This window comes from Octodon degus, unplaced genomic scaffold (genome assembly GCF_000260255.1).
Source record: "Octodon degus isolate 3935 unplaced genomic scaffold, OctDeg1.0 scaffold00032, whole genome shotgun sequence".
NCBI classification, from domain to species: domain Eukaryota; kingdom Metazoa; phylum Chordata; class Mammalia; order Rodentia; family Octodontidae; genus Octodon; species Octodon degus.
The window spans coordinates 2,717,341-2,739,598 of record NW_004524608.1 but is presented as its reverse complement, the minus strand read 5'-3'; the positions used below and the strand labels follow the sequence as shown (position 1 = coordinate 2,739,598).

Genomic DNA, 22,258 nt, shown 5'->3' with positions numbered 1-22,258 from the left:
GTGCTTCTGCCATGAACACCCTCTTCTCATCTTCCAGTGTTTTTCCAAACCTCCAGATCAGAATGAATGTTTTCATCTTTTGCTTTTTTACTGTACTTAAAAAAAATTCTATTCCTAGCTGGACATGGCATTGTATGCCTGTAATCCTAGCACTCTAGGAGGCTGAGGCAGGAGAACCACAAGTTCAAGCCCAGCCTTACTGACACCCTGTCTCAATCTCTTTTTTTTGGCAGAACCGGGGATTGAACTCAGGCCCTTGCGCTTGCCAGGGAAGCGCTTATTCTACTGAGCCATCTCCCTAGCCCTCTGTCTCAAATTTTTAAAGAGTAAACAAAGGAGGGGGAGAGCTGGGGATTTAGCTCAGGATGAAGGCCCTGGGTTCAATACCTACCACCACCACACATGCACCCCAAAAATCATATTCTATCACAGAAGGTACTCTTGAGTTGCAGTATATAGGAGCACTGTGTGTGTGTGTGTGTGTGTGTGTGTGTGTGTGTGTATACAAGGCCCCTTGGAGACTTTTGCTCTCATTTTTATCTTTCATAGCAGCCTGCCCTCAGCCTGGAAGGTGCAATAATTAAATAACCAGGCTGTTTTGGGCTCAGTTCCACCCCATCCCCCGCATCCTGTGGGTTGGAATAGAGTGGATTGCTTCTAGGTATTTGAGGAACCCCTTCCCTAGTCTACTCATCTGATGGCCAAGAGGCTTGGATACTCACTGGTGGATAGCTTGGAGGAACTTCCTCTGGTGCTTCCTGACTTTGGCATGGTCAATCTTCTTTAGCAGCTTTGTGTGTTTATAGATTAGCCACGTTTCCCGGAGGACATTGGCTGCAGCATTCTTGATCTAAGGAGTGAAATAAAGCAGGCTGCATCAGGTGCATTCCCCGAGGGCTCCTGTACTGTTTTCCTGTTTGGTGCTGTAGTCTACCTCCTACAAAGACAATTCTGCAGTGATCTATTTTCTTAATCAAGCTCGCGGAACTCTGAGAAGAGATGATTAAAATTTGTCTCTCGTTAATCCTGTACTGGACACAGTAGGCTGGAGCTTGGAGTTGAAAGGCATTTCTTCTTGCCTTCTTAATGATTTCAGCACTGCCTCTCAACTGCTGTTGACAATGCTATATTTAGACAGGCTGCCTTAGCAAGACCTTGAGGCCCGGGGTACCCTCTGAATAGATAAATACATGCCCTCGCCCCTCACAGCAAGAGCACCACACCTCATCTGAGGCGTTCTTTCAATGTATGTGGTACGTTCCTTAGGTTCAGTGAGTAAACGGATCTTATGAGCTGGAGGCTTTAAGAAGCCTCTTTGAGGAAATATCTTTTCCACTAATTGGAACGATAGTACCAAGTCCATTTCTTCCTTTCCAAAATGGCCATAAACATTCACAATGCAACTCTGCATGTAAATGTAATGAGCATAAAACTGAAATAATTTCAAAACACTGTCTAAAAATCAGGGAGGATATTGAGGTGTGAACCGAGAGCTGCCTCTTCCCCAAGGCCGGCTCCTTCAACAGACACTGCAGTCACGCATTTTCACATATGATGCTGTCATCCGTTGGCATGGAAACCACTGATATCACCCTGCTCTCAACTGAGCTGAGACATATCGATGGCATCCAGATGGCAGGGGACAAAGTTTTAATCCAAACACAGACATCTTCAGCAATTAGTAGCGAGAACAAGATAAAACATTCCTTATTAAGCATAAGCTCAACAGATTTTTGATTAACCATCTCCATTTCTGTCAGCTATGCACCCTGGCACAGGTCTGTGAGCCTAGGGCCTGGAAGTAAGAGGCCAGCCTAGTAGAAATCAGGTTACTAGCCAGAAAGGATTTTAATAAAATTGGAGAGCACAGACCTGCCTCTTCAGACTGACATCAACAGATGGGACGTTGTGAAAACGCTGCAGCGTGTGGGAAGGCCTAGGAAACATTGTTTTGCAGCCTGATAACTTTTGTGTGTGTGTTTCAAAATTTATTACTGAGGCTGGATTATATTTTTTCATTGGCGCTGAAGTGATGTTTTTAAAAGAACAGCTAAGTCTTCTCAAAAAATGTCTAAATGACATAAATATTGCTTTTCTTTGTTCAGTAAAAATCCACAGCAAAAATGGTTTTTGATTATTTAATTGCCCACTCTGGTACTTTCCTGCCTGATAGGGAGCAGGCGGTGGAGACAGCAGATGTCAGGCAAGGAGGGGCAAAGCAGGGAAAGGGTGGTCTCTGGGACCCTGCCCAAGCTGGAGGGACAACAGCGCCCAGCCCAGGTTACTGCCATCTCTCTGCAGGGGTGCTGGGTGATATGCTGCGTGATGTCTACAGTTTCCCTAGGTGCTTGGCAACCAGGGAAGCCACCAAGACAAGCAGGAGGGAAAAGCCCTGTTCTGGCCTAAGCCAAGATCAGCAGAGCTCATTTGTGGACTTGCCTCTTTCAATGTTGATAAAGCCATGGAATATCAGAGCCCACAGGCCTTTGACAATGGTCTCATGTCAGGGTGGGACATCTGAAGCAGGCAAGTCAGCAGATTCTGCCAGTTATTGAGCAATTTAGGAGCAGATGCTTAATTATTCATAAGATGGGGGGAAAATTCATCTTTACTATAAGGGCTGCTAAGAGGCCCAAAAGAGACTGTGGCGCTGGTGGTGAGGGCAACAGCTAGCTTTCGCCAAGTGCCAGGCACAAGTCAGGTCCAAGGTTATCCCATGCACCTTCACACCCCACTGTCAAACAGGGCTGACTCTCATCCCCATTTTACAAACAGGGAAACTGAGTCACCCAGTAAGGCCATACAATTATAAGTGGCCAATGGAGTCGGTATGGATTTGACTGTTACAGGAACTATAAAGTGCCCAACGGATACTAGTTATCATGCAACTCAACCCCCCACTCAAAATAGGGAGAAACTGCGTCAGAGATGGGATGTGGGGTTGGAATCACACAGCGAGCCACTGGCCAAGTCAAAACAAGAGCCAGGTTCCAAGAGGTCCAGAAGGTTTTCATGTGGTCTGAAGGAAGATTTGACCAGATTTCATCTTCAGAAACAAAATTGTTTCCTGTTTGGGGGATCAAGGAATTGGAAAGGACATTAGATACGTTTTTGTTGTTTCTGTTTTAAATCATCATGACTCTCACCTAGCAACACAGTAGAACATTGGAATCTGTGTCTCACACTTAATTTCAGCCCAAATGCCAGGTACTGCTTCCACGGCAGCCGGGCCGCTAAGAGGCAGCCACATCATCTTTAGGGGTCTGAACGGCCCGTCCCTTTGCATTCAGAAAAGTGGTGTTAAGTGCAAGCCCTTGCGCTGGCTGAAATTAATTGCCAGCAAACAGCCTGGCACAAAGCTAAGTAGATCAATGTCTGCACGAGAAAAAGAAACAAGCTTTTAGCTGCACTATGCTTTCCCAGGTAGGCAGTAAATGTTATTCTGTCCACTGTGGCTCTCCCTCCAGTTCACCTGGCTGATCACTCTGAGCATTATGGGGGACGAAGGTGCCCACTTGGGGCCTGCTGCACATGCGCTTCCCTGAGGGGGCCTTGGGGGCCGTCTGAACTCTCTTGAGGGAGGAGCCCTGGGCCCAAATGATGTTGCTACCATGTGGGGGTGAGGCAGCTCTTTCCTTAATGGCTTTCTCTGAGACTTCACTGAGACTTATGAATAGACTGAGATAGGGTCTCTCTCTCCCCATGAAATCTGGCAGCTGGACTCAGGGCCACCTGTCAAGGACAGAGGATAGGCCAGGAGCCCTAGGGAGAGGAAGGCAGGCTTCTCAGTGGGCATGTCAAAGGGAGCTTGAACTGCAGCAAGCCAGAATGTTTCCAGCTTCATTTCAATTAAGGGTGTGAAAGAATCTTAGAAGTCCCAGTCCTGCCAGCTTTGAAAATCTGCTCTCTATAAGAACCATTCCTTTTGCATTGTTTATTTCTCTAGGGGGAAAATTAGACATGAAAGGGGCATTTCAACAGATTTTGGTGCTCTCAGCAAAGTGAGAGTTTCTTCGATTAAAAAGGTAACTTGTGCTCATGGATGAACAATAATTTTTTTACAAGTAAGTGGATGTGAAGAAGATTTTGGAGAATTGTTTTTGACAGATTGGAATTAGCGACCACAACCCCATCTCCTTCCACAGTTATGTTGTAGGAAAAAAAAAAAAGTTTATGTTCCTAGTCTATGAAGGAGCTGGCTTTATTTATTTATTTATTTATTTTATTTATTATTATTTATTTATTTTACTTATTTATTATCAGACTCCTGGTGTCTGATTTTCTGATAAAAAAAAAAAGAGAACACAAAGGAATAACATGAAATACAATGTATAATCTTGGTTTTAAAAAGCAAACCAGGAAAAAAACAAACCAAAAACTGACACTGTTCATGTCTCTGGTAAACAACTTCTGAGAAGGTTTTGAAGGCAAAACCTCTTGTCCCTCACTGCTGCAGGCAGTTTGTTCCAGTCCACAGCAGTGCCACCAACCTCTTTCTGGATAACAAGCGCCAGTATTTTTGCATTGAGGCATTCCAGCCACTTCCGGAATTCCTGCAGCTCCAGGCATGACTTTGGTGTGTTTAGTACCAAAGTTGAAGAAGAGAGACCTGTCTGCAGGTTCAGCGTGGAACCCAGCAGGTCTCACCCTGGTGACAACATCGACTGTTGCCATCTTCACGCCTTAACCCATGTTTTCTTTGTAGCTCAGAGGCATGAAGTATCTCAGACAAGCATTTGTATGCCAACAATATAGGGTATTTTCTTGTATCCGTTCCTTTTCACATCAGTGGCAGCTCTTTAAAGAATCCAATAAATGTAATCAAAGACCAAACAATCAAACACCATAAATAATTCTGCTGAGAAACGGGAGAGGCCTTGGCAACTGCACATTCTCCCACTGCCTTCCCCGGGCGCTCGCTCACCACTCTGTCACTCTCTTTTTGTTCTCCCTTCCTGCCTTTGTCTCTATTTCTCACTGCTTTGCAACATTGATCACTGAACATTTCTCTAGCTTTCAAAAACCCAAAATGGAGATGTGGGGTTGCTTCAGGGTCCCTTCCCTACTTGAGTGAGGAAGAGTAAGAATGCAGACTGAGACCCCCTAGCGCAGGGTTTAAGTGGTCTCTGGCTCAGGAAGCATCTGGGAGGACATCCTAGTCCTGACCCGTGTTCAGGCTGTGGCTCTAAAGAATCTTCCATAAATGCTGTCTTTAAACAAACAGCTCCTGCCTAGCTCACTCGGCCTGCTGTTTATTCTCATCTCTGAAATGAAGCTGCTCTGCTGTGACAATTCAGAGGGATGTCAGGTAGTTAGCAGCTAAATGAGCTCCCCGTTCTTGCATATTTTCCATTTCTTAGCTTCCTTAACCACTTTCACAAGGGTACAAGTGAGAGACATTATCCTGAAAACACAAAGGGGGAAAATTGGGATGATGACGTTTTGATGAACAATGATATTTAGGAACATAGGCTCTTCTGGAATGATCGTTTTAAATGATTCTCTTCAAGAAAGGATTAGATTTAGGTGTATTTCTAATACAGTTTTAAGACTCTCTACTGCCCTTCCTAATGGGAATCATGAAAACATTTGAGCACATACAACATGTCGCATCATGCTGGGTGATTTATTTGGCATCATTAGGCAAGGGACGGGCCTTATCACTCTATACTATTAATCTAATTATCAAGAAATGATTTGGTTGTCTGAACTATGCACAGTGATTTAATGGAAGACAGGAGCTCGGTGTGTAGCTATGTGGTGTCCATAGGGTGGAAGCTGTTTGCCTGTGCCTGTGATCCCCTCAATACTTTATCTAAAGGCAAAGCCCTACTCCATACCATGCAACTGTCTTCATCCTGACTGGCTTCCACTTTGGACGTAAGGTCCCCATAGCAGACACAGATTTGTGGCATCTTACCCTTTTGGTGAGTTGAGTGTCCATCATAAAGTTGTGAACATGCTTCTCTGCTTTGGTGAGTTCCAGCTTTCGGGCCACTACAGCCACCACAAGGGCAGTGCAGCCTGCACCCTGTGAGAGGACACCAAAGGACCAGAGGGGAAAGAAAGGACATCAGTAAGAGGCAAGGTGCAAACTCAGTGTGCCCCATGCCATGGTGGGTGACTCTTAGGAGCGGCACAGGGACATAGGTTCTGTGGTTGGTCGAGCCCACGCCACACAGGCTGTCAAAATTTGTTAAACTTGCAGAAGGAGTCTACAATGGCTTGTGCCTCTTGCTAGTTCTCATGCTGTATAGGGTAGAAACATGGGGCCTTAAACCAACAAATAATCACAGGTCCCCTGCCAGGCTGAGTACAGCAGGAGCCAGAGGGCCCAACACAGTCTCTCCCTGCCTCTCCCTGTCCTATACCCACTACCAGCTCTAGCTAGTGCGGCCAGGTGTAAAGTAGGCCAGGGACTAACTGCAGTATGGGCACAGCACCTGTGGTAGATGAGTTTTGCCATGAATAACTGAATGAAGAGGCAACACATTTCCCTCAAAGCTCACCTCCCACAGGGAACACTAGTTGGCACTCAACAACTGCCGGTGCCATAGCCAGATCTTTCTACCTGAAGGTCAAGGCTGTGATATAACAGAGGAATTGGTTCTTTCTTGTTTTCAACAGGGAGGCTTGTGAATTCACCAGCATGCAGGGATTTTAAAGATGATAATGCTTCTGCTTATATTGAGAAATTAAGAGGACCCACAGACCTTTGGGAGCTCCCAGAGTAACAAGGCACAGGTAGTTCCCTTACAGGACAGCATGATACAGGAGGGCAAAAGAGCAGGCTTTGTTTGGCTGGCCCACCAAATGGCTGGGCTCAGGCTCCCTCCTAATCCTTCAGGGCACACTTGGCCATCTGGGACACATGGAATAGAGGAGGGAAAGTGGTCCATGCTAACAGTCTCCATATGGACATGCCCATCCTCTTCCCTGGGCTTCTCAGTTGGCCTGTGAACACTAGGAGAGAGAGACAACCACTCCCCTGATTCTCTTGGGGGTAGTGGCAATCAGCCCTGTCCTTGGCAGGAGAAGGCTCTCTTCTTCCAATACACAGGGACCAACCCTAAAAGTCACTTATGGAAAGAGATGATGAACTCATCAAAGCCAACAGTGGGATCCTCTAGGTGCCAAACAGTTGGTTTTAACACACAGCGTGCAGTGGGGTAGCTTGAGGGTACCATACTGAAGGAATCCATCAATAACACTCTTGATACATCAGACTTACAACAGGGTGCAAGGTGGACAAAAGTCCTTTTTGAAGATGCTGTTATCTACCACAGAGCTGGCAGGGGTAGTTCAGTCTCCTGGACTCTCTTTGATACTCTCTCTCTCTCTTTCTCTCTCTCTCTCCCTTCCTCCTTCCCTCCCTCCCTTCCTCTCTCTCTCTCTTTCTCTCCCTTGGCTGATGAAGGCTGGCCTTTGTGCCGCTTTGGCATGACTAAAGTTGAGGAGGCTTTCTCCTAATTTTCTACAAGCGTTTCCATTAAAACAGTTGAGTGTTTCTTGGTACATTTTGTAGCCACCCATTTCGAGCACAGCAAGATGAAAAGAACTGGGTCTGTGTGAACTTTCGTTTTCTGACCTCATTTTCCTCTTTTGTTTGAGGAGGGCTGTGTTTTCTTGGCATCTGTGACTTGCAGGAGACTCTGTGCCCAATTTTCAGAGGATATGGCCAGTTGGACAGCCTGGTCTATAGCTGTAATCAATATAGCCAGGCCTCCAAAAGCCAAAAATAGCTTAAAAGAAGCTGTCCTGGAGGGAGGATGTGTGCTCCCATCCCCTCCACCAGGCCTAGGATCATCCCTCGGCTTTATTTGGAGTTCCAAAGGTACATTGGGATGAAAGTCCAAAGAGAAGGGCAGATCATAGTATTAAAAATGGAACATCTGATGGAGAGGGCTCTCCCCAGGCTCTGTTCTTACTGAAAAACCTCACTTATATCATCCCTGAAGGCTGGATGTACAACTCCCCCCTCGCCTTGCCACCATGGAATCTGATCATACACATTTCAAAATTCCAGAGTCTAGAAGGAGTTCTCGATGGTTCTTGCCATGGCCCACAGCCTAGCTGGTTGAATGCAGAAGGAGGATTCTAACTAGAAGCTAGAGTATTTGAACTAAAGATCCATCTTCTGCTATGAGAAAGATAAATTTCTACATGGAGATTGAAAGGTGGACCAGATTATATCTCCCAACTTCTTTGAACTTAAAGATGTTGAGACTCCCTTATGGATATTTCTTTGGAGGATTCTGCCTTCTTGGCCCTTAATCCCAACTTGAATAGACAGCAGTGGATGCTCTCAATTTGTTTTTCTTTTAGATAATCCCACATCTGTTTGTAATTAGGAAGGGCGCCAAGACTGACCCCTAGCCAGTCATTTCCCATAACAGGCAACCTTGCAAAGACATCAGTAACCTTCAGACAGTGGTGAACAGTGCTGAGATCCAGGCTGCTGGTCCTCAGAGCATGTGTGAATAAGGGTGGGGTGCAGGGGGATGAAGAGATGACAAGAGGGGAGAAGAAAAGAAAAGGCAAGAGAGGAGGGCACAGAGAGAGACAGGAAATGAGACGGGGAACACGCTGCATCACATCCCAAATAGCAAAGGTCAGGAGATGGAATAAGAAAAGAAGAATGGGCTGATGGGAGTAAGCGAGGGAGAAAGAACAAGGAGCTTAAGACAAGCCAAAAGTAAACAGTCAGTTCTGGCTCTTTAAAGGGAATCAAGGCAGGGCCAGGGGGTTCCCCAGCCACACTCTGCCACCTGTTGTGTCCATTCCTAAGTAGAATAAAGGTCACCTCCTTCTGTATTCCTTTTGGAATGACAGGCTTTTTTACTTCAAGGGCCTTATCTCTCTGACAGGGCCCTGGCAGCTGCCTGACAGTGTTTGTGTGATGTGGTCAACATGCAGTTCGATTTCTTGAGACAAAGCGACGAGGACTTAGGAAATTGCAGCTTGTGAGAGCTCAGGCTGGCCTCACATGGACTGTGTGCCATAGCTGCTGGCCAGAGGGACAGCAGAGAGAGGAGAGGGTGGGACAGGAGGGCTAAGCAGCACCTGGTGTGACTCCCACGGGGTCAGGCTGGGGAGCACATCTGTGACTTGGCCTTTTACCCTTAGTCATGCCAAGTCTTGAGTCATAGACCACACCAACTGGCCTCCCTGACTCTGTTCTGCCTGGCCCTATTCCTATGACGGACGTGGGGTGGGGTTAGAATGACCTCCAATACAGTCACACTCCATAGTGTAGGGGGCAGCAGGGGGTGCTGAGAGTGTGGACAGCAGGTGTGTGACAGGGCTGAACATGCCTAAAGCAACCACAGACCGAACCCCGATCTGGACCCCAACTCCACACCAGTCCTCCCACTTCTTGTTTCCAAGAAATATTTCCAGCTGGAAAATCTTAGAAGCTGGAAAAACAAGGATCCCAAGGGGAAAAGTATGAGATGTTCTTAACTAAAGAAGCATAAAATAAAACAAAACATAAATGAAAGTGACAAATGGAGGAGAGAAGCCTGGAGGATTTACAGTTGGACGCTGTTGCTGCAACAGATTCCACGTAACAACTAAAATAACATCGACTGGTCTGAAACCAAGGTGTTTGGGGAGAGGCGCATCTAAAAGCAACATTAAGCAGATGTCTCGCTGAGCCCTCTTGGTCTCCTCCCAGCATGACTCAATGTGTGCTACCTTTTGCCTCATCATCACTTTCGTGTTGCAGCTCAAAGAGGCCCCTCTCAGCAGGCCCCTGGGGGCAAACTCCATGTCCCCACGGACGTCCCAGGATGTCTTGCACAGAACCCACAGGGCCCAACCCACTTGAGGAAGAGGTTCTGTTGAAGTTGCTCTAGCAGACTCAGGGGCGCTACCAGCCTCCCAGACATCTGTAGGACCCAGTGGCCAAAGTTTTGTGGTCATTTCCCATTTAGGACATCACACCAGGACAACTGCCCCTCTCCTGCATTGTAATTCATCCTGAAAAATGCTCATAGAAAGAAGGTGGATTTTGGTGTATCTGTGTTTGCGGGTGAACCCTCTCAACACGCCAGGTCTGTGCCAGCAATGTCAAGTTGTCCAGACAATTATACATGCTGCCTAATGGTTGATAATTACACCATTACTGGGATTGCCAGGAGAAAACAATGATTAAGACCATTTGCAGCCGGCACACACAAATCCTTCCTTTCCCTTCCTGCGCAGGCCTTGCCTTGGCCTTCCTGGTATCCATGGCAACCAAACAGGAAGCTCTACCTTTCATCAAGGCAATTGCAATAATCATCAGGAGATATACATCGTGCTGGGGGTGGGGGCTCAGCCATGTGTACCTCTTAGGAGGAATGACTCAGCTGCAAAGTCACGCTGGATAGAAAAAAAGCTCCCAGGGCTCCAGAGTGAAGGGCTGACCTCCATGTGGATGACAGCCTGACAGTGAACGGAGGAAGCTGCGCTGGGCCTGCGTATTGAGGGGTGGATATTCAGGAGGCAAGGTCTGTGCAACAGGAGCAGGTGCAGGGCCCGTGCTGTCAGTAACAGCAGGCGGGCATCAGCTCCCTCACCTGTTTGCCTTTTCCAACTTGATCTGCCTCGCCCCACGTGGAGCGGAGGCTCACTTCCCAGGAGCAGTGTGAACCCTGCAGCGACAGGGGTGCCGGAAGACAAATCGCTCACAGGAAACCACTCTCAGAGGAGGCGCCAGGTCCTGTGGATGCTTTGTCAGAGATGTGGGGCTGGGAACTAGGGGAAAAGGGCTGCTTGGGTGGGACACAGCGCCACGCTGAATGGGCTGAAATTTGAAGAGGCTGTCTGCTGGCGTGGCCCAAAGCCCAGGCACCGGGAGTGGCTCTCAGAAGGCCAGCTTTGGCCTTCAGGTGGCCTTTTGTCCCTTTCTGGCAGCAAGAATCCTTCCCTGTTTCCTGGTGACAGCTGGAGCTGTGCTAGACTCCTGCTAACCTAACCGATAGGAGGTGCTCATTCCATAGCTGTACACTTACAGGATTTGTCCTAGCCCTGTGCTAAGCTGTTATCACTAAAAGCTGATGTATCAGAACTGTCCTGGGTTTGCATCTGGAAGAAGAGGGCTGCGTTTAGATGCACCTTCCCCCCTTGGGTACCTGGGGGAGGTGACCTGTCCTTCAAGAGCATCCTGGGAGGCCACCAGACTGAGCACAGTGGGGAGCACGGGTGGGCAAGCCCAGGGGAGGTGCTAAGTGGAAGGAGTCACTGCCCTTGCAGAAAGAGGGTGTTCCTGTCCCCAGGAACATGGAGGTGAAGAATTCCTTGGCTCTGAAGGGAAGGGCATCACACCAGGGATGGGGCATAAAGCAAAGCACCTAGGGAGGCCTGCAGCAATGAACACGGAGCAACCCCACCACGGCCAGCCTGAAACGCTACCCTTCTCACTCCAGGCCTCAGTGTGTGCCTTCCTTTTGAGTCTTTTGGTTCATCTTCTGAAAATAGCATCTCCCTGCTGTAGCACCATGCTCTCCCTAGGATTCCAGGACGGGAGCATAGCAGCGCCCACCTGTCCTGCACCCAAGGAGCAGCAAGGCCCAGGAGGCACCTCCCGAATTCACAGGGGAGAGACGCTGTGGCAGGGGCCCTGAGGACACCGCCAGCACCAGCCTATGCATGCCTGCTCTTTGTTTTTCAAGCACGTCAACATAAATCATTTCATGCGGGCCTCATGGAGGCCCCTGGGCAGGGTGGGGCAGGTCCTCCCTGAGCTCCACTTGACACCTGAGATAGCTGCATTCACGGGGGCGAGTGCTAGGACCAGAGCCACCACACAGGCCACAGCAGAAACCCAGACCCTGCTCTGCCTCCAGGCCCACATCATTCCTATGCTTTACCCCCATGGCCCTGGAACAGGCAGCAGCCTGTGCCTCCGAGACCATGCGCTGGGGTGGACCTAGCAGGGCTGTGGCAGGAGAAATGCACAGTGGGAGGACTCGTGTACCTACTTGGCACTGGGGTGGGGCTGGCCTTGCCAGGGCCAGCACTGGAAGGGACTGGGCACTCAGAGCCCTGTGCCTCACCACGTAAGTGTGAAGCTGGTGCCTGGGAACAGCAAGAGCTGGCCCAGATCCTTCGGTTCATAAGCGTGATGATTGGGTGTTCATGTCTTACAATGCATGAGATGTGCCTCCCTCAAACCTTGTTACGACGTGGGCACTACCGTCTGACATGAAAAAAAAAAAAAAAAAAGAGCTGGCCCAACCAGGACTCAGAAGCCACCAGACATGTCTGGGATGTGGATCTTTCTCTAGTCCCTGCCTCTTCAAGTTCCAGCTAAACTTGCCAAGGTCTCTCAGGGACAGGAGGCTCACCAGAGGTGACTAAGGGTCAGACTAATGACCAGCTTCCCCTAACCCATGTTGGGATAGGCAGGAAATGGATGGACCACCAACTTCCAGGAACTGGAACCTATTTCTACCTTAACAAAGGAAACTGAAGAGGAAAAAACTACTGCAGAGTTTACATCTGCCTTGGTTTTTGTCTTGGCAGTAATACTGGGCCTTTGCACTGAGCTACATCTCTGGCCTTTTCTAAGTTATTTTTGCCAGGCTGGGTTTAAACTTGCAACCCTCTTGCCTTAGCTCCCAGAGCACTGGGATTATAGGTACGTACTACCACACCTAGCTCCCACCTGCCTTTTCTATATGGGGGAGGTACATACAAGCCAGCCAGGAAAGAAGCTCTGCTCTTTACAATAACCTGGAGAAGGGTCCCAGACAGGGCTGGGTACTCACCATGATGCCAGTGAGAAGGCAGACACCTTTCCCACAGTATGTGTGGGGCACCATATCCCCGTAACCAATGGAAAGGAATGTGATGGAGATGAGCCACATGGCACCCAGAAAGTTACTGGTTACATCCTGCTGGTCATGGTACCTGCCAAGGGAAAGACAGGAGTTAGCCAGTGCAGCTGCTGCTGCCCCAGAGAGAGGCTGTGGACAAACCTAGAGGGGGAAGGAAGTGAGGGGTCTTGCTGAGGAGGTTACAGCAGGAACGATAGCACATGGAGAGAGCTTCCTTCCTTCCCTTCCCTTTCCCCCTTCCTTCCTTTTCTTTCTTTCTTTCTTTCTTTCTTTCTTTCTTTCTTTCTTTCTTTCTTTCTTTCTTTCTTTCTTTTTCTTTCTCTTTCCTTCCTTCGTTCTTTTCTTCCTACCTTCCTTCCTTCCTATCTTTCTTTCTTTTTATAGTATTAGAGATTGAACCCAGAGCCTTCATACTGGGATTCTTCCCCAGTCTTTTTTTATTTTGAGACCGGGTCTCAGTAAGTCACTAAGTTCTCCAGGCTGAGCTTGAACTTGCGATCCTCTTGCCTCAGCCTCTCAGAGTGCTGGGACTGCAGGTGTGTGGTACCATGTCTGTCTCACACACAGATTCTTTAGAGGATTGGAGGTGACATGGCTGTGCCAATCCAGGACCTGCCTGCAGCTTCCTGTCCTGCCAGGCTCCTGCCACAAGCTGGGTCCCAGAGGGAAAAAGTGTGGTCATGACTTGCCCTGTATCATAAACATCCTTTCAGTGTTGGTAGCATAGCTTTGGATGAAATCCTTCAGTAATGAAATTTAAATTCTTCCTTCTAAGCCAAAAGTCTAAACATATATGGAGGTAATTAATCTGAAGTCACAAGCTCCTTTCCCTCAACAGGGAAACTAAAAAAAAAAAAAAAATCACTGAACACATTTAAGAAAATTGGTGGACCTGAGCCGGCCCCTGCCACAAGTCTGGAGGGAGGCTGACCGAGCTGCCTCAGCGCTGTCCAGAGGGAGCTCCGGGAGCTCCAGAGGCCTGGTCTCCTCTCCCAAGCTGGACAGGGGTGGTGGCTGCCCTGATCTGGCAGGGACCAGAGGGAATCATGTCATCACTGGTTCCTCTGCCTCAATCCTCTTACTCACCTTTCCCCACCTCAGGGTACACCCAAGGGAGGGGCGCCAAGGATGCAGACATCGGCAGTGAGTGGGCAGATGAGGCACTCGGCACCAGAATGGGACAGCAATGACCTCAACCCCAATTAAAAGGGTAGACGGAAAAGGTGCTGCCTAAAGTTCAGCTGCCACCAGTGGGGAGGTACGAAGAGGTACACTCTTCAGGGCACGAGGGTGCCTCCTCTCAGGAGCAAGACTAAGGCCCTTAATTATGTGTGTGCATGTATGGCGTATGTATGTAGGTATGTATGTATGGTGTATGCATGCATATATGTATGTACTTGGTCTTGTTAAATTGCCCAGACTGGCCTCCAGCCCATTATCCTCCTACCTCTGCATGTCCAGTTGCTGGGGTTGATCACAGAGGTGTGCCACCATATCTGGCTTATAGCCCCTTTTTATTGCAATAAGCTCTTTCATTAGTACAATAGTGATGTTCCTTTGGGGATTTGGTACATGCAGGTAACAAATCTTGATCTTTTTTTAATCTCTTCACCCCCCTATACTTTCCCCTCCCTCAGATCCCATTCCCATCTCCAAAAGTCTGCCTGCTTCCTATCATCTCCCTTTTATTCATTCATTTATTTATCTTGTAAAATTCTCATGTAAGAGAAATCATGCAACATTTAACTTCTGAGCTTTGCGTTTCACTAAGCATTAAGTTCCACCCAGGTTCCTGCAGACACGATTCCATTCTTATTTATGGCTAAATAATACTCCATTGTGTATAAATAGGACATTTTCTTTATCCATTTGTCTGTTGGTAGGCACCTAGGCTGTTCCCAGAACTTAGCTATTGTGAATTTCACTGCTACAAACATGTACATGCATCTATCACTATAGTAGGTTGCCTTAATTCTTTGGGGGATATACCCAGGAGAAGCATAGCTGGCCTACTGAAATTGCTATTTTTCGTGTTTTGAGGAATCTCCATACTGATTTCCATAGTGGTCTCCTAGACAGTCCCATGAACAATAGGAAAGTGTTCTTTCCCTCCCACATTCTCCCCAGCATTTGCAATGAACGTTTTCTTATTAGTCTATGTTTGCAGCGCCTGCTGTCCACATTCCTTGTGTGGAGTTGGTGCACAGACCCAATACATCCCAACGTCTTCTTTTCTCCCCTTTCCTTCCTCTCCCTCTCACCTCCTCCATCTCTTTATCCCTTCCTCACTTGAGAAAGATCTAGCTCCCTGGTTCCTGTTATCTATCTTTTATTTTGCTCTTTATTTATACCTCAGGGTGCTCATAGAAAAGCAGCCACACAGTATTTAAGCTTGCGTGTCTAGCTTCTTTCGCTTCACTTTAGGGTTTCAAGGTATGCCCATGCTCCTACGAACGACTCAAGTTTATCTTTCCTTATGGCAGCACTCCATTGTGTGAGAACCACATTTCTCTACTCATTCTTCTGCTGGTGGACATACAGGCTGCTACTGGAATTGTCTGTTATGAGGCGTGCTGCTGTCAACACAGGTATGCGTATGTCACTGTAAACAATGTCTTTAACTGTCATGGTTTGGGGTTTCTGCAAGGCGAACAATATAGTACAGGACACATTTAATAATATGAGCTTATAAGGAATCACCCAAGAATCATACAAGGAGTGCAGGAAATCTGTCCACACACATAAACATTAAAGATTCCAACTGAGGGCCTAGATCCTAATAGCTTGCCATGAGTCCATCTGGAAACCTAGAGCTCTTAACAATGCCTCCCTCAGGTCCTACAGCCCAAGACAAAGTCTCATGCAGGTCCACTTCATGGATAGCTGCTGGAAAGGCTGAAAGGTCAGTGGTGGAAGCTAGGAAGTCTGAAGGATCTGTGCTAGCAGGCTGAGGGATCTGGATTGGAGCTAGGAAGCAATGCTCCAGGTAAGCAGCAGCGTACCCCCAAAAGTACCACAGCCGTCCTCAGCAACAGTGAGGTCCCGAGCTCCTCCAGCAATGAGGAAAGCCAGGTTCCCATCAGGAAAGCCAGTGCAACAAGCTACTTCATGAGGCTGAGCAGTGCACCATCTTCCCCTCCAGAGCCAGGAAGCGATGCTCAAGATGAGGACCCAAGCTTCTCCAAAGTTCATTGGGAGAGCCAGTGTGACAAGGTCCTCCAGCAGGACAGCCCAAGAGAACTAGCAGCATCCAAGAGCTCCAACAGCGTCTCCAAACAGCATCCCTAACAGCGTTCCAGCAGCTTCTCCTGTTCTGCCTTCATGCTCTGGCAACAGTTCTCAGGCGGACCTCCTGCACCCAGCACCATGCCAGTTTAATTCAGCTGGGTGTAGTAAGTGCCCACCTGTTAGAAACCCACTACAAACCTTTTTGGAAAGATACTTAGCGGGGAATGGCTGGGTCAAATGGAATTTCTAGTTTTAGTTTTTTAAGGAATCTCCACACTGATTTCCATACAGGTTGTACGAGTGTACACTCCCACCAACAATGTAAAAGGATCTCTTCTCCCCCCACACCCTCTCCAGTATTCGTTGTTATTTGAGTTCCTGATGATGGCCATTCTTTTCAGAGTAAAATGGAATCTCAGTGTTGCTTTAATTTTCATTTCTCTAGTGACCAGCGATGCTGAGCATTTCTTTACGGCCCTTTCCAAAGAGGTTTCCTGTGGCCTTCGGCTTCTTGTGCCCTTTGCCACGGGGTGCCAGTTTGGAAGTGGACACTGCACCTGCTGGTGCCTTGAGCCTGCGCGCCAAACTTGTAGAACAGTGAAAAATAAACTTCCGTGCTTTATAAGTTCTCTAGTCAGCAGTATTCTGAGACAGCACCACCAGCAAGCCAAGACAGTGCCGCAGAGCAGCGAGCCAGCACTGTGGAGGCAGGCCAAGAGGAGAGGGGCCTGGCAGAGAAAATGCCCTGGCAAGAGCCCAGGCCCACCACAGGACGGCCTGACTGATGCCTGGGGTGCAGGGTTCGGGACAGGGCTCCCTGATAGGAGCGGCTCAGATGACACATAATGGGCTGCGTTTGTCCTGGAAGGTCGCCAATCCTTGAGAAAAGCTCCAGCTCCTGGTTGACCTTGGGAGGCCCCTGAGTGGGGAGGTTGAGGCAGGGCTGAATAGAGCAGAAAGCAGTTCAGGACCTTCCTTTACAGAATGTGCTTCCCGGGATGTGACACGAACCCACACGTGTGGCGTGCTTTGAACAGGCCTGGCACTCAGGCCCTCAGGAGGTGCCAGCAACTCTCATCAGTGTTCGCATGCCCCTCAGGGTGCCACTTTCCTTCTTTGTCCCTAGGGTAGGTGGGCAGGGACAGCTACAGTGTGTGTTCCTGGAGATGGGGCTGCTGGGAGAGGAGGTGGGCACCACTTATTGGGAAACACCAGCAATGCCACATGATGGATCCTCGCTACCAGGCGCCTATTGTGGGGCTGACCTTTCAAGTACAAACACTCTAATTCTCAGCATGTCTTTTGAAGTTTGCCATAGGAAGTCCAGAGGGGCTCAGTGACTTGGCCAAGGACATGCAGGAAGTAGCCAAAGCAACATCCGGATTGCTTTCACTGGTCCACTAGCATTAGAGAAGCAGGAGTGACTGGTGTGCATCTTGGGGAAGGATGTGGAAGTTTCAGTGAGAGGAACTGTGATAATTCAATCTCAGGTATCCTCCCAAAGGCTCAAGTGTTCAGAGGCCCGACCTTTGGGAGGCGATCAGATTATGAAGCACCGAACTCATTATTGGATTCATCCACTGGTGAGATCCTGTCTGAACATGCTGTTAGGAGTTGGCCTGGTTGGAGGTGGTTGCTGGGGGTGTGAGCATGGGTGTTTTTGTCTCTGGGCTCTTCCTTCACTCTGGCTTTTCTTGCCCTCCCTGCTCCTGGGCTGCCACACTTGAGCCACTGTCCTCAGCTGCACCCTTCCGCCATGCTTTCGGCCTGGGAGTTGGCTACATAGACTGAAACCTCTGACACAATGATCCAACATAAAACCTTTCTCCTTTAAGTTGTATTTGTCAGGTACATGGTTCTAGCAACAAAAAGGTGACCAATACAGCGGACAACTGTGCTCCAGTAATGGACAATGAGCTGGTTTTGGAGACTGGTGACTTCCAGTGTTGGAGGGCCTAGAATTCTAGGATTAGAAGTTTGATTTTAATCTTAGGGACCTTGGAAGTGATTCTAGGCTCCTGAGCAGAGGAAAGAAAAGGTGGCATGGGTCCTGGGGAAGAATGGTCTACAGGTGGCCTGGCAGGAGCGTGAAGGCAGGAAGCGGGCAGGCAGCAGCTGGTGCCACATCAGCCTGGCCTTCATTAGCTGTGGGTCATCCAGCGCCATGTGCATCCTTAACCGGCAATGAGAGGAGGTGGTGTTAGTCTTTTTGTCACTGTCTGCAAGAAGGTCCGGGTGCCTGGTACTTGTGGGGACAGCTGAAAGAGCAGCCATCCCCTCCACACAGTGCTGCTGGGACAGTGGACTTCCCTGCCCTCTTCTCTCTGCTCGACCCTGGAGGCCTCATTTCTTCTCTGGCTGCCCTTGAAAAGCATGGGCAGTGGTGCCCAACTCTGACCCCTGGCACTGAGCCTGCCCTGGCCCTGCCTCTGCACTTCAGTGCCATCCCAATTCTGGTGTGGCCCTGGATGGGCTGCCACTGCCTACCTGTGCTGCTTGCTGCCCTGTCAGGCCCTCAGGCCATGTAGTCCCTGCTCTTGAATGCCAGTGGTGTAGTGACATGCACTCATTCTTGGCTCTGCACTGGAGAATCAGGGAGACTTAGCAGCGAATGCAGACACAGGAGGGAGAAGAGCTGGGGCAGCCCATGCCTAAGCCAGCAGCACATGAACAAACTTGCAGTTGAACACAGTGTCATCGGCTCAGAGGACCACTTCCTGAAGGAACGCGCTAGGTCTGAGGACCCTGAGGACCTGTCTTAGGAAGTGAGCAGGCCCTGTGGGACACGTGTCACCTGGGTTCCAGTCCCAGGGCCTCCATAAGCAGTTCCATGGCCTCGGCCAAGTGTCTTTGCTTCTCTGTGACTCAGTTTCCTTAAAGGGAAGATTAAGTGAAGAAGCAATAGCAGCATGGTGCTTGGTCCAGAGTAGGCACACATGCGGGTCAGTGCTTCATGCTGGTGCTAGGGGAGGGAGAGGCACTGCCAGTGGCCTGAAAGACAGGGCAGGGCAGGGCCCGAGACGACAGGGCGGTGCAGAGGCCTCTGAGGGTGGCAAAGTTTTCATAGAATCCTAAAGTTTAGGCTGCAGAACTTTGGGGAGCTGGTGGCTGGTGATGGGGATTGAACCCAAAGCCATTGTACTGAGCTGCACGCATAGCCCTTTTTTAAATTCTTTAATTTGAGACAGGGTCTTATTAAGTCTATATATACATTGCCTGGGCTGAACTTGAAATCACAAACTTTCTGCCTCAGCCTCCTGAACTGCTGGGATTATAGGTGTGTACCACTGTAGGTGGCACAACCATTGGATATAGGGAGAAAGGGGATCTATAGTCACTTCCTTGGCAAAGGAAAAGCAGAAGACACTTGGCATGTGAGAATTATTCAGGAGGTCTGGATTTAATTTGTAGCCTGTCTTCATGTGTATTATTGGCCTGCTGTGCACATGGGTCTCTTTCTTGGAAAACTCCGCATCTTAAACTAGTGTTCGCTGGCTGCCTGACTGCCCCATGGTCAGGACCATCCTATTCTGTGAGCAGGCTCTGAAGGAGAACTAAGAGACCAAAGAGGAAGTAAACATAAAGCAATGGATAATGTCTCTCTTTCTAAAGATGATGTCTGAATTACTTTTCTTTTTTTTTTTTTTTTTTTTTTTTTTTTTTTTTTGGTAAATTCCCTTTATGTTTTTGAGGGTTTCTTTTTCATTCGCCATATAAAATCCTGTTGGTGCTATGTGAGGAGAAGAGAAGCGGGTTTTGAGAATGTCATTCATTCACAGATTGTCCGACTTCAATGACCTATCCTCCGGTGGGGGGCTAGGCAGAGGCTGAGGTGATTTGGACACGCCCCCTGTTCGGCTGTGGTGTGAGGCGTCACCATGGAGACAAGAGAAGCAGCTCACCAACAGGAAGTGATGAACAAGAAAGCTGGGCCGGTGATTCAGGACTGTGGGAGTAGAGAGAAGGGAGAAAACGTTTCCAAACCTATTCACAATTTTAGAGTGGTTTACACGTGTCACAAATACACGTACTAATCGTGTGCTATTTTTTGCAATAGAGGTTTTTTGGGGGACATAGTTTCATGTCTTTACAGGCTGAGGAAGAAAAGATGTTAGTTTTTCTTTGAAGTCAAGAGCAATTATAGCCATTTATCCTTCAGAAGGGTGGACCATAGTTACTTTTTTTTTTTAATCTCTTACACTATGGAATAAATGAGAGACACACAAGAATAGATGATTAGACAAAGATGGTAGATTTAACATACATCTCTATTTTTGCTGCCTTAAATCCCTTACAACTAAAAGTCTATCATCTCCTACTTTTTCAAAATAATCAAGCAACTAGGAACCCCCGGATATCTGAGAAAATTCTCTCACATTAAAGACACAGACCAAAGCAGTCAATTAAAACAAACAAAGAAAAAAAAATACTCTGGATCAAACACAGACCATTCACAAAGAACTCTTAGTGGGGAAATCCTATAATTAATGTCTTAGGAGAGATAAAATAAGACACTGAACCCATCAGACAAGAATGGTGCACTCCACAAGGAAAAGCAGAAGAAAATGCAGTGTGAGAAAGTCAGGGAATCAGTCTGCCTATTCAGATACTCAAGCGTCAGAAGAAGGAACTGGGAGGAGGGAAAAGGAAGAGGAAAAAGCAGAAAGGGAGGAAGAATCACTAAGGAGAACACTCAAAACATCCTCAGAACTGAAGAGCACAAGTTTCTAAATCAAGGCCCAAGGCACAGTGGGTGAAGACAGAAAGCCCAAGGCCGGCGACTAGGCAAGTTCCCAGAGCCAGCAGCCAGGGGAGAATCCTGCAGCCGAGGCGGGGTGAGGAAGCAGGGAACGCCCAATACAAATCGGAAGTCAGAACGACTTTGGACTTTGGAAGGGTAGAACTGGAAGTGGGAGGGTCACAAAATAAAGCCTTCTAAATTCAGAAGAGACATGATTTGTAAACCAGAACTCCAAACCAGAGAGGCCAGAATTCCCAGCCAGCCAAGGCATTTATTAGGTCCCAGGGTAGAATGAAGACATTTTCAGGTGTCATTTCAAGGCTCTGGAAGACTTGCCTCTCATACACTTCTGAGGAAGTCACAGCAGGGTTGGGTCCCCAAAGTCCAGGAGTAAGCCCAGGGGGAGGAAGACAGGGGACAGGGGAAAGCGGATCCAGCTGAATACAACTGGTCCAGGGCCTGGAGCAGGGGGCCCTGGGAGGACATCTGTGCCCAGGAGTGGAGGACTTCCGGTCCAGAATGAGGAAGCTCTAGGGTCTGTTCCAGGGTGATAAAATTCACAGAAAAAACCTGCTACTGCCTGAACTTAGGAAATTTAGACAACCACCAGGGTTTAAGTTGAATTAGTGATAAATACACCGAAAAGTAAGCAAATGAACAAACATGATAATTAACATCTCCAGAAAAAAAAAAAAATGGAGAATTCTGTGGGAAAGGAACAGTTACTATATTTTACTCAAGTATGAATAGAGTCAAATTAGTGTTGACTGAGTGATATAAACACCGATCACTGATCTAACTCAAATTGGGATGTAATTAGAATAGGAGGAAGGGGAACAGGAGGAGTTGAAGGGGAGGAAGGGAGCAGGCTTCTACCTCCCACCACAGAAGGAGTTGGTTAGACAATGGCCAAAACCAAAGTGCCCGAAAGACAAACATGGTCTTTTTTTTTTTTTTTCTTAATACTTAATCTTTCTTATGAAAGTGTTTCCAAAGTAAGATGATCTTCAGAATAATGATTGCTTCCAGAGGTCAAGGAAACACGGTGGTTAGGGACACAGAGGTAAATGTAACATTCATTAGCAAAAGGGACTCAAGCAGGTGCCTCTGGGGGGAACAGAATGGTTGGCCATGCAGAACACGCAGGGATCTCCGGGAGAATACTGAACATAAAGCCAAACCAAAGAGAAAGAAGCCACCAAATTATACGAAATATTTAATTGGAAAGCGGAAGAAAAAATAAGCACTAACAAACTCACCATCCAGCTCCAACCTTTGCATCTACCTGTGTGTGCACGCGCCATTTGGAATCCTCACCGCCACACAGCTCGACTTCATAGTCTCCTTTTCTTTTCCTTACTCCTCTCCTCTCCTCTCCTCTCCTCTCCTCTCCTCTCCTCTCCTCTCCTACATTCTCCCTCTTTTCTTTTTCCTCTCCCCTTCCCCTACTTTCTTCATTCTCCCT

General features: G+C 48.1%; 1 protein-coding gene and 1 non-coding gene across 2 annotated transcripts in view; one reads left to right on the top strand and one right to left on the bottom strand.

The window, feature by feature from the left end:
* The window catches only part of Kcnn3 (potassium calcium-activated channel subfamily N member 3), a 156,721-nt gene that overhangs the window by 5,432 nt on the left and 129,031 nt on the right, over window positions 1-22,258 (bottom strand). The window contains exons 4-6 of the mRNA XM_004629804.2: window positions 12,756-12,897; window positions 5,921-6,031; window positions 723-850 (exon numbers count right to left, since the gene is read on the bottom strand). Coding sequence (XP_004629861.1) covers window positions 723-850; window positions 5,921-6,031; window positions 12,756-12,897 — 381 coding nt within the window. The remainder of the gene's footprint in view (window positions 1-722; window positions 851-5,920; window positions 6,032-12,755; window positions 12,898-22,258) is intronic.
* Window positions 12,089-12,190, top strand: LOC111816464. Its single transcript, XR_002820856.1, has one exon. It is a non-coding gene; the product is annotated as a small nucleolar RNA U13 (small nucleolar RNA).